Source organism: Bemisia tabaci, chromosome 6 (assembly GCF_918797505.1).
Source record: "Bemisia tabaci chromosome 6, PGI_BMITA_v3".
Taxonomy (NCBI): Eukaryota; Metazoa; Arthropoda; class Insecta; order Hemiptera; family Aleyrodidae; genus Bemisia; species Bemisia tabaci.
The window spans coordinates 11,481,233-11,493,880 of NC_092798.1; the positions used below are offsets into that span (position 1 = coordinate 11,481,233).

The 12,648-nt window shown below is 37.6% G+C and overlaps 1 protein-coding gene across 1 annotated transcript; it reads left to right on the forward strand.

Moving 5' to 3' along the window:
- The first annotated feature begins 5 nt into the window (after positions 1 to 5).
- On the forward strand, positions 6 to 12,402 carry Smyd5 (SET and MYND domain containing, class 5). The gene is made up of 9 exons (XM_019053763.2): positions 6 to 324; positions 1,298 to 1,425; positions 2,129 to 2,249; positions 2,660 to 2,766; positions 3,650 to 3,758; positions 5,556 to 5,684; positions 7,580 to 7,757; positions 8,359 to 8,581; positions 9,192 to 12,402. Exons 1-9 carry the CDS (start codon positions 286 to 288, stop codon positions 9,322 to 9,324), a joined length of 1,167 nt encoding a protein of 388 aa, XP_018909308.2. The 5' UTR covers positions 6 to 285; the 3' UTR covers positions 9,325 to 12,402.
- Positions 12,403 to 12,648: the final 246 nt, after the last annotated feature.

A 12,648-nucleotide genomic window follows, 5' to 3' on the forward strand; every position in this document is an offset into this window, starting at 1 on the left:
TGGAAATATTGGAAATTTCGTGCACGCACGAGGGAGAAGACAGGCAACCACTCCACGTGATAATAAGGTTCTTTCAATAATATTGTGAGTCTTCTTGATCTCTTCCAAGTAACTCTTACATATCATCCTGTTTGTCTGACAGATTCAATGTGAATTCCTCCGATTGGTTTGTCCCCAACTCCCCACGTCCTAGACGGTTTTGTCTGTTTCAAATCCGCATAGCTGCTTCAATCGCATCCTGCCTCAATCTGTTTGACTGATTCTGTCCAGCCGTCCTCTTCAGCCATGAATTCCGACTATGAAATAAGAATTACCCCGTCAAAGGTAATACAGCATTTCACTCTTCCGCCTCTTATCAATTTCTAGATATATCCTTGCCATGTGGGATTTCAGTTCCTTATATCCACTCATCCAAGGAAGATGAACGTTTACCAAGTTCAGCCACAAAAATGAATTTGTCGGAAGCATAGCAACGAATTTAAGGTGATTCGATGGACGCCATATTTTGTGTCAGAACGGCATGCGATATGTCGCATCCATTGGCTCCACTATTTCAGCTACTAGTCATTTTTCTCCAATTTTGAGATCGCAATTCTGTTGTCAGGAGACTAAAGCACTCCCTTACCAATTTTAACAAAGAAATTCAACGTAATAAAGGCGTGGCTTTTTCAGAGAGAAAACATCGCTTTCGATCCAATATCGAACCTGCACTGGAATGCGATATTTTCTCTCTGAAAAAACCACGCCTTTACTTTGTTGAATTTCTTTGTTAAAATTGGTAAGTGAGTGCTTTAGTCTCTTGACAACAGAATTGCGATCTCAAAATTGGAGAATAATGACGAGGAGCTGAAAAAATGGAACCAATTGATGTGATATATCGCATTCCGTTCTGACATAAAATATGGCGTCCATCGAATCACCTTAACATTGAAAGTAACAGAAATCACTCTTTATGGGCAGTAGGCTGATTTTCATAATCATGTGTTTGTCTTGTGGACAGGACTAAACTAAAACGGAATGGAGCCATATGCTGCTGTGTTAAGCGGTAAGCACAGTGGTAAGTACAGTCTGGAATGAGCATAGAGACACTTGAGAGCATGTGCTACCTGTAGCTCATACAGAAATGCTATTGTGACTCTCTTCTGTTACACGGCCATATGATTGGGTAAGTAGCTATGTTCAGACAACTGCTAACAGTTTTGCCATATTAAACTGGTTTCCTGCTGCCTTGCCTCAACATTGTCTGTGAATTTTTTTTACTGATTAAAAGCCATTAATCTCAACCTTTCTCTTGCAGGGAAAGGCACTGTTTGCTTTGAAAACTTTCAACGAAGGAGATATCATACTGGAAGAAGAACCAGTTGTTTCTTGTCAGTTTTTGTGGAATGCTGCTTACAAATACTTAGCTTGTGATCACTGTCTCCGGTAATGACTGTTGCCATTCTGATTAATAAGTTAAAGAATTCTCCTTTTTTTTAAATCTGAATTGACCCTTCGTATCCAGAAATGAAGAAACCACCGCAAGGATAAATTCGCAAGGATACAGCATTTTAGCAGCGGAATAGTCAAATTTTTCTGGTGATAAGGGGTTTTTTTTTTTTTTAATAAATACGCTTAATAAGTCCTATCAATAAAAAACCAAAGTGAACGTCTGCTGATAATTTAGAGTTTTCTGATGAAGTGATGACCCAGTAGTTTTACTTCAGAGAAGAGTCCATGCCAAATAAGTTTACTTAGGTATGTTTAGACTACAACAGAAGATGGTTAGACGTCAGTTCAGCATTGAAAGTAAAAGCAAGAATCAAAATGGCGGATCCTCTGTTGCAGTCTCCTTAAAATTTCAAAACTTATTTTGCGTGGACTCATGGATAATGAAGAGAGAAAAATATGCAATGTGCCTAATAGTCTAAAGCTGTCCTGTTTTTCACTAAAAATTATTACGGTTGCATGTTTGCAAAAATGTGCAGTGGTTTTGAATGTTCCTAAATTTCTAAGTTTTTGCCAAGCGTCGATAATTTTTTCAGTATTTTGAATGCTGTGCTTGATACAAATATTGTCAGAGGTAATGGATTAGCAACAGAATTAATCAATTTTAATCACAATCGTTATTTTATTGTTATTGTCACAGGCCTCTTGAAACTGCAGAAGAAAATGTGCGGAGACTCACTAATAACTTGAGCATATCTTTACCTCACATGAAATGCTGTGAAACGGATAAGTCATCGCAAACTGCCTGCCTCTTCTGTGGAGTGAGTTTTTTTTTTCTTTACTCCTCTTACAAACATTATTCTGTAACTTAGATAAATAATTTTTTACCGACAATGAAGTATCTTGCTGTCTATTAGGCAACTCACATTTTTTTTATGAAATATTTGTAGATAACAAGCTGATGATGAGAGGCGCAAATAGCTGAGAAGCATCTGCCAAACTTACATTAATTCATGCACATCAGTCTTGAATAAAGTTTTCACTAAATTTTTGGAGCTGCAAACCATTCTAATTATGTACTGTTTCTTATGGAGATTTTATGAATACTAGGATTTTGCCATTGATTTTTCCTTCACTTACAAAGCGACACTCTGAGTTCTTTTCCACCGAAACTTATTTTCCACTTCTTACCAAGAAATCACCGTACAATATTTTGATATTTGCCTTTCAGGTTCTTTATTGCAGCAATCAGTGTCAAGAAACTGCTTACAGTAGGTACCATCGAATGGTGTGCCATAGTGCTGATCATCCTCTGGCACGGCTTTGTGATCTGTGGAAGTAAGTCATAGTTTGTAATCTTTAGGTTATATTTAATTTTTCCGTCTTTGTTTTATACTTTCCCCAAGAACTTTATAAGGCGGCCTTTTTTATCACAGCTACCAAAATAATATTATGAAAGGTTATTCTAGGGCCGGTTAAACTGACCTGCAATGAATTCTCTGATGCTGAACCCAATCTCAAATAATTCAACCTTTAATTGAAGAATAGGCTCTCAGTTTCGGAGCACATAACTTTCGTATTGAGAGGATTGGTCAAAGACACAGAATTACAGAATAGGACACTACCTAGACAAGATATAAATTAAAACACCATGTAAGATGTTACTAATGCAAAATTTTACTAGGATAATGAATCTCACAACAGGGATTCTGGAAATCAATTCTTAAACAAGATGAGGGTTTACAATTAACATAACTCGATTAGCAAAAATACAAATGACATCATTTGTATATTTTAATTCCCTTTGATTTGTGTTAAGAATGCTTATTACTACTTATTTTAGGGTTAGATTTCCAAACTTCCATCTGTATGATTATTTTTCTATGTAATATTTTAAAGAGGAAACATATGACTTTTTCTTCCTGTGCAGATCTTGTCTTGTCGTCTGTTACAATTGAACATGTTTTGGCAACTTTTCGATGAGTTGGCTTTCCTCCTGAAAACTCCGACTTGAAGTAGGAACAGCATCACATAAAAGTTTTCTCAAGTGAGATAAAATTACCCGACCCTCGACAATCAATCAAGTAGAGACTCCATGGTACATACCATACCTGTGTGACTCAATATTTTTTCTGCCAAAAACTTTTGCCCTAATTTTATTGATCTGCTAAGTATCTATAATTTGTACTGTCTTATTATAACTTATTTTTTTTTGTACCAGGAGTATACACTATCCCCCTGAAACAGCTAACATAATGATGATTGCACGGATAATAGCACTGATAGAGCAAGCTGAGAACAAGCAAGCTGTAGTGGATGTATTTTCGCAGGTAGATCTTTGATCATTTTTGTTCAACATTATTCAAGAATTCCGGGTGTCTACTGTGCAGAAAAAAATGGATACGTTGTAAAAGCATCAATTTTCAAACTTCCGTATGGAAGTACAGAAAATCTACAAATTTTCCCTTAAAAGGTTACATGCAATTTTCAAGATGAACGTTAAAATGATTCTATGTGACGGAGGGACAAGATCCACCACCATGCTGCGCTGCCTCACGGTTTACATTTGTAATAAGCTATAATTATCGTAATGTACAAGATAATGCAAAAAACTGATCCATAAGGTGTAGCAGCATTAATACTGAGTAGAATGACATCAAATTTGTTAAGATTCATTGTAAATTTATACCTGAAACTACGATAATGGACGTAGCCTGTTGACTCAATGTGTAAGAGAAAGATGGTGCCATGAAGACTCTCTCTTACACATTGAGTCAATGTGTGACGTCCATTATCATAGTTTCAAATATGAATTTTCATTGTCAAATCTGATGTCACTCTACTCAGTATTAATGCTGCTACACGTTATGGATAAGTTTCTTGCATTAATTTGTACTTATTGGTAATTATTGCCTCTCGAAGACGTAAACCGCATAGCAGCGCAACGTGGTGGTGGATCTTGTCTCTAAATCACATAGAATCACCTCAAGAAGAGGTATGCTATTCTTCACTGTAGTCTACTGTTTCAAGTTTCTGCTGTTTGATTTATGGTCCAAGACCATGAGTAGTGCTCCGATGGCCCTAAGAAGGACCATTGGAAAGGGCAAGCTGGCCGGCTGCACGATGATTGCAAGCAGATAAGAGGTGTGTTCTGTGTGGCTGACAGGCGCGGAGTGAGCACGGGTGAGCTGGTGTGAGCTGTTGCCTGAGAGCTGCTCTGATTGGAGGAGTAGGTGGCTTGCTGCCAGAGATTTATTATGTTTCAGCTCATTCTTGTTTATCTCTTAACTATTCATACATTTCACTTTCTGACTTCAAAGTTCTTTTTCACTGCTCTACACCAAAATTAACCTCATTCTTCGTGAACGAGTACTAAAGCTCTCATTATGTATTCATCGCTGAATATTGAAGATCATCCAGAACACTAAGAAAATAATCGATTTTAAATGTTGAAAAAATTATTTATTCTCAAGTCAGAGAAAAAAATTCCGTCGCTGTCAGAGTAAAAAATGTGTGTGAGCACTTGCGTAAGAAGCAAGAAGAAGACAACAAAGGAGAAAATATTAATTTTAGAAAACCTCTGAAAATGAAATTTTTGGAGTAGTAAGGAAAAAGGTAGAAAAAGGTAGTGGAAAGCAAAAAATTAGAATGATGAAGCACCCTGGAATCATCTCTAGTTTATTGAAGTTCGTGCTCTGTGGGCTAAAATATGCACGTAATGTATATTCCCATTTTTTTTTAAAGAAATAACCAGTTTAATATCCATCATGATTTATCAGTCAACAAGTGAATCAAGTAGCTGAGAAGGAATTCTATTTTATCTTTGTGATCATCCCTTATAGAGCTTGCATCAAATTAGTTTCGAAATTTTAGATCAAGGGAATAATTTACCATTTTTATTTTCCATCGAAGTGAGGTATACTTAATTATAGAAGATAAATTCCTACTGCTTTCCATGGTAATCTCTATAATATTTTATGTAACAAATTCTTGGAGAAAGAAGATTTATACCTGTAATGCAGTCTTCATTTCCAATTTTCTTTCTAAGGAGTTTTTTGAAGGATGTCTACAATTTCTTATCACCTCTTGCAACATTTACTAATCTAGTTTTTCTGTTTTTCTACAAGTTTTGCCAAAGGAGTGTCAATGAAAATGAACAGTTGATCATTAAACTTCTTGGAGAGGAATACATGGCAGTTTTGGAGGAAATCCGTCAGCTATTAGTCGAAGCTTTTCCATCTGATCTTTCAAAGCAGGTAAGTTTTCGAAACTTGGGCATTGATTTATTTCTTTATCATTGACCTTAACACAACTTGAGTTTAACTTGTAAAGACTTACAATGAATTTGTTGCTTGCAAGAGATACAGCCAAATAAATATACTCTTTACAGGTTAAATCACACAAAAATCATGTTGGACACTTCAAAAAAGTCTGAAATTCATTCCTTAGTGCACAATCTGCACAGTTCCTAATACGCTGTTTCAAGTTTCCCGCGTCTGTGGGCAGTTCTTCTCAGTCACCACCGACCAGGTTTGCACAGACAGGAGTCAGAAAAACTAATCCAAGTAAACAAACGATTTCACTAACTTTTTCTTTTGTATGAATTTGATCGTTTTTAAAGGTTTGTTTCCTTTTTCTTTCTTTATTTTGCAAAAACAAAAGCTTTGAATGACTTGAAATCTTGCGCAAGGATAATTCATAACAGTTCGTGAGATTGTTTGTTTATTTTGGTTAGGTCTCTCTCCAGGCAAACCTGACTGCCGGCTAACATGATTTTTGAGCAAATTTACTTGTGGAAAGTGTATTCAGTTGAGTGTATCTGTTGCGGACAACAGACCAATTTATAGTAGTTTCTCACTTTCATTGACTCTTTTTCTATCCTGCCAGTACTGTCATGATATAAGGAACGTTGGAAATCGAGAAAGTTCTGCTTTGTAATTTTAAATTCAGTTGTTGGCAGTAGCCTGTATGAAGTTATCAACAGCTGGTTGAATCATACAGGGTGATCTAAAAGTTACACTCCACTGCTGTAACCCTCCAGGGCTCTTGCCTCTTTTCAAGGTGATCCCCTTTAGATTTTGGTGGATCCCAAGAATTGTTTTTATCTAGGAGCACTTACAAAATATCTAGTTTCTATCTCAATTCTCTCATAAGTTACAGTGGTGCTGGTGATGCAAGACTTTCAGATCACCCTGGAAGCTCTCAGAAATTTTCTTTAACTAAACTTATTTTTAGCTTGTATTTTGCCGTAAGAAGATAGTACAATGGAATAATTTAGCTCTCTTTAGACAGAGAAGCTAATGCTACAACAGACCGCTCAAGCAGTCCAAATTGAACTGAGTTTGACAAATGGCTTAAAAATTTCCTGGGTACTCCAAGTTTAGAAATTGTGCGTCTTATGCTGGTAGAGTTGGTAAACCCTTGATTGAAGGCAGGAAAGAAAGCTGAAGGAATAAGATCTAAAATAATTATAACAGGGTTACCTCGGTCGGGAAATACTGGGAAGTGTTAGGGAATTCTATAAAGTCTGGGAAAAATTGGTAAGTCATTATTTGCTTTCTGGAAAGGGTTTGTCCTCCAAACAGTAAATTTTGCCTGTGAAATGTTTCAAATACTGTCTTTTTGGTCATCTCGCATACCTTCAATTGCGAGGGGATTTTACCAAAATGTGTCAGGAAAATTTCAGGAACTTTCATCTCCAAATTCTGTGGCAACTCTGTTATAAATCACCTTAAAAAAGTTGGACATCGTAGGAATCTGCAAAGCTGAATGGGTCCTTGCAGGTTGTGTGCTAAAATGGGTAGGTTCTGGCAAAGGAGGTTTTTTTTTCATGCAAAACCGTAGTTATAATTACCCAGTTTTTTTTTTTTTTTTTTTTTTTTTTTTTATTCTTTGTGCAAATTTGTGGCAATTTATAAGTACAGAGTCATAAAAATGTCATATTTTTGAAATTTTTGAGGAAAAAGGAGTTTTATAAATGAGGAGGCTAATGAAAAATGTAATAAGAAAAATGTAAAAAGCTAAGAACTTTTTGCATCCCTGATGGTTCATAAAAATAGTTAGGCAGCTAGTTTATCAAAATTCAATTAGCTCGCCCGTCTGGTCTAAGCGTTCTATGTAGGGTCTGAACTCCAAGTATTTATTTTTTTAGTGGCTAAGTCCGGAAGGATTCTTATCTCTCCTGTCGTTAATTGCAACAAATGGTCAAGGAGTTGGCTCAACAGCTTTTGGTCAGTGGGTGAAGAACGTGTCCAATATTCAAGTGGCTCCTGAAGAGAAGGCCTCTATCGACAACCTGATTCAACTCTCCTACGCCCAAATGGATGAACGTATGATACATATTTTCTCTTTCAGTTAAAACAAAACAGAGGTTTTATCCATTGTGAAAGGAATCCTCAGCCATGGATACTCTCTTAAAAATAAGGAAAAAACTTTTGTAAAATGTAAAACATCCTCCAGAAATGATGGAAGAGCATTGCATTGCTGTTTAGATTGTGTAGTCTTTTTTCTCCCTGTAATTTTGGTTTTTGATTTATTAAAAAATCCTGCCAACAATAGCAATCATATCAAACACAAATGCCAATGAATGAATGAAAAAATATATCAATGTCGAAAATTTTTAAAGTGAGGATCCTGGTAAGATCCTCAAATTGTTCAACTGCAAGTTACGTAATAAAATTCACAATCTGAAAAGCATTGCTAAACTTAAACGTCATGTCAGAAGAGAATGGCTCAATTTAAAAAAAGTAAATCTGGATACAAAATAAAAATAGTAAGTATCCTCAGGGCTCATTTTTTGGTGGGAAAAATACTTAAATAACGATGGAAAAACGTATGTTTCTGAGCATCCTGAGCAGCATGGAAGGAATTATTCAATCTTCTGTGCTATAGGAAGAAGTAATCTTTTCCTTCATTTTGGGTATTTTGCAGATGTTGGTTGTTTTTTAAATAATGAAGGATCTGCGCTCTACAGCCTGGAAAGCAGCATCAATCACAGCTGTGTTCCCAACGCAGAACCCTGTTTTTTACACAATAATTTTATGATTACTGTAAAAGCAGTGAAGAATATTTCACCAGGCGAAGAAATATGCATAAGCTATTTGGATGAGTGTGTTACCAGTAGGAGGCGTTACTTTCGGCAAAAAATTTTAAAGTAAGTGATATTGCTGTTTTCTTCTTTTTTAGAACAACAACCACTAGGTTGAGCTTCTTTTTTTCGCAATGGGTCTACAAGGTTGCCACAGTCAGGTAGTACTGGGAAAACCTGGAAAAAATCGTCAAGTCAACCTTATTTATTTGCTTTCTAGAATGGGTTTGACGTTTTGAACCACAAATTTGACCTGAAAACTATTTCTAATTATGTCTTTTCAACCATCTGGCATATCTTCAGTTGTCCGGAAATGTCACTAAAATGCGTCAGAGAAATCAAGGAATATATCTTCTAAATTCTATGGCAACCCTAGTTTAATGCATGATTGTGGCTTGTTTTGTAAGCTACATTCCTGATTATTCAACTCACCTCATTAGAAGTCACTCTTTGTAAATTTGACTCCATGCACAAAGGCCTCTTTTCCTGTCATCAGTTACAAGTAACTACTAATTCTGGCTGATCTATAAAAGAACTTATCTGTTTAGGAAAACTAATGACATGTACGTTGTTTTTGAAGTAAAATCGTAATTCCTTTCACCAAAATGTAGTCCAGTTAACATTGTTCCTATACGCAACTATATCCTTGATTTACTAATCTATTTTTTTTTCACAGAGAGAATTACCTGTTCATATGTCGATGTGAAAAGTGCGAACTTGAAGTGAATGATCCCGATGAAAGCAGCGATGAGGACAGTGAAGATGAATCAGCGATGGAAGACAGTGATCAAGAAAGTGGTTTTTCGTAAGCAGTTATTGTATAATACAAACTTAAAAGAATTTTGTGGAATAAATTCTGGCAAAAGGAGTTCTTGCGGAAACAATGTCTGCTCATTATCCATTGTCATTTTCTTTGAATGCAACCTCAGCTTAAAAATCAGCTAGATGGAAACATCTCTTAACTCACAGCCTCCATGTATTTATCCTTAGTCGGATCTTTGATCTGTAGGTGGACAGAAGGGCTCCTGCCAGAACCTTTCCGTGTTAAGGTGACTCTGTCTGCCTTTTTGGACATTTCTTTCGCGTTAGAGGTCTTAGGCTTGGTTATTTTTCTACTCATTTCATTCGAGGGAGTTTCTTTCGTTATCTCAAAGAAACGTTTTTTGGTATTTGCATTGAAGAAATACTGGGCTCTACAGGACTCTAGGGTGGCATCGGCATCATTGAGCGGAATACTTTGTTTTAGCCATCAGGTAGTTAATCTTACTGTTAGTAAGCCAAGATGGGCAGTCTGGATCAGTTGACTGGTTTACCACTCCAGTTTGTGCACGTAAAGCCGGCTACGTCACATTCCGTCTCAGTGTGCACACCCTTTTTACATCTCTGGCAAACAGGTTTGCCTCTACAGCTAAATTTGGTGTGTCTGAATCTGAAACAATTGTAGCACTGCCTGTAGAATACACAAGAGGAAGAACCGTCGTTAGAGACTTGGAACAAGTGGCAAACATTTGCATGCAAAATTACGCCAGGAGTGAAAAGCAGTGTGCGATTTAATAGACTGATGATTGATCATGCAATGCAATCCAAAAGTGATGATTACAATTGCAGTCTCTTCATTTTATTCTTTGTGCAATGCTTCCTTAAGCAAAGAGGTGATGAATTCGGAATCAGGTTAAATGCTGATGAGTATCGCAGATATGTTTCGATGACACTGTTGTATTATTCGGAGGCTCTCTATCACGTTTGCGTTGCCTGTAACAGAAATTTTAGTAAGGAAAAGCAGAATGGATAAGTGCAGTGTGATTATTGTTCTAAATGGTTCCATTTGAATGAAAAATGTCTCTCCTTAGAAGTGATCGATTTCCAGTCCATCAAAAATAAAATCGACAAAGCAGATTTCGTATGTAGCCTGTGGAGGTTAAATGCGAATCAATATGGCGAGTCTGGAAGGAGAGAAAAAATTCTATCTGTACGCAACATATATGAAAAGTACCAAGCCTGGGAGGAAACTAAAGATGAGTCTCTTTGTGGAAACCCATCGTTGAGGGTGGTAAACGCCAAGGCTTGCAAGAATACAGAATCCAAGGGATCGCCAACAAATCTTCCAGTAGAACCTCTGCCCAGTGGTAAAACCATTGGAAGACCATTTGAAACTCCAACGAATCTAATTGCAAAACGAGGGGCTTGTAAAAGGCAAAATGTTGTCGGGAAGGATTTATCGAACAATTTAGCAGAGACGTCATCCGCCTTGCCCACTTTTGTGAATGACGATTTATCCCGCCACGCAAACTCAGATTTGCAATGCCTGCTGCGTTACGAGCCGTTCTGCTGCACCCTATCGCGTTCACCAGTTGAAACTGCTTTGAAGAGACTTGCTACAGAGTATGTTATTACAGCTAGTAGAGGAACGCAACCGACTTCCTTTGATGTGCAACAAGAAGTAGACGCACTATATTTGTGTGTCCCCTGAGTAAGAAGCATTCCGCACGCAAATCCTGAACAACAAGATGCCCAATTATTCTTGATTTCCTTGATTAATTGCCATCATATCTTGCAGTGCTCCCTCGTCTTCCTCCTCTCCTTTTGACCTTGATTCGCCGGACAATCCCCGCGATCCCAATAGGGGGAGGTCATGGTTGCTGGAGCTTGGCCCCCCTTGGGTCACGGACATGACATAGCCGTTTTGCCCGAATCTCGTTAAGTTTGGAGATCTCGCAAGGACGCTACACCCGATTGGCTCCCCGTTCCTCAGAGGGCTACGAAGTGGTCTAAGTTTTTGTCCTCCGACTCATGGAGGTGTCATAAGCGAGAAAATCCGACCTGGAGAACTTGCGATTATGGCCCATAAAATTAGAGTGACTGGTGGTGCTCCGTCCATGGCTCCGCGCGGGGATGAACCCTTCAGCTTGTTAGAGCAGGGTCTGGTCGGGGCTCCCGCCCGCTATAGTCTTCATTCGTTCTGGAACAAGAGTTCGAGAGGAGCAGCGGAGGTATGAATTTTTACCCTAGGTCCTCATGCCCTGCACCGTGCCTTTTGTTCTATGCAACGGTTTCCTGATTTTTTTGTGTTGCTGTAGTGAGAAGCGCCTCGCAAAAGGAGAGAAAATAAATCTAATGAGTATTGACATGGGGAATGGACTTGTGATGGTTGAAGTGTAATTATTGAAGGACACTGAGTTAAAATAGAAAAATATTTAAAAAAAGGAGGAAAAAAAAGAATTTTCTTGGGCTTCTGCGTTGTTTTTTTCAAGATTCAAGATTTGTTTATTTCAAAAATTTAAATTTACATAAGTACAATGAAACAGCTCCATATGCATCTGTATTTGGTGTTATCATTGATTCCCTATAGAGGGCAGCACTTGTCAGCCTAGTCAAGCACTGAAGTGCAACTCTGTATTTCCGCCATTAAAAATGGTTCTCTTGCTGCATTTACTCGCTCTTTCTTCCTTCTCTCTTTTCCACGTCTCTGAGTTATAGCAAATGGCGACGAAAATGTTTAAATAACCGGCATGCTGCTCCATAAAAAGGAGCATGCCGGTTATTTAAACATTTTCGTCGCCATTTGCTATAACTCAGAGACGTGGAAAAGAGAGAAGGAAGAAAGAGCGAGTGAATGCAGCAAGAGAACCATTTTTAATGGCAGAAATACAGAGTTGCACTTCAGTGCTTGACTAGGCTGACAAGTGCTGCCCTCTATAGGGAATCAATGATAACACCAAATACAGATGCAGCAGTTATATTATCTGGAAGTCCCTCCATGCTCATCTACCGTATGAAAATTAAATTATTGTAAAGGATTTCATTTGTTTGTTATACCTACATATTGTCGAATAAAATGAATATTTTGTTGTGATAACAAAAAGAAATAAATATTTTGTCATTAATTACATTTGGTTTGGATCCATTTGACACCTCCCTTCAAATTTCCTGGGGATTCATGATGTAAAATATTTTCTTTCTCCGCCTCCCCCTCTCCCCCACCCCTCTTTTAAAAAAAGCAGGTATCTTAATTTTCCTCCAGACTCAAGGCGTAACTGCCTTCAAAATTTTCAAGTCGACAGAATTAAAGAGAAAAATGAGAAATCCTCACTTGAGAAACAATTTTACTCGACCAGGAGGAGGCCCCTAATGTC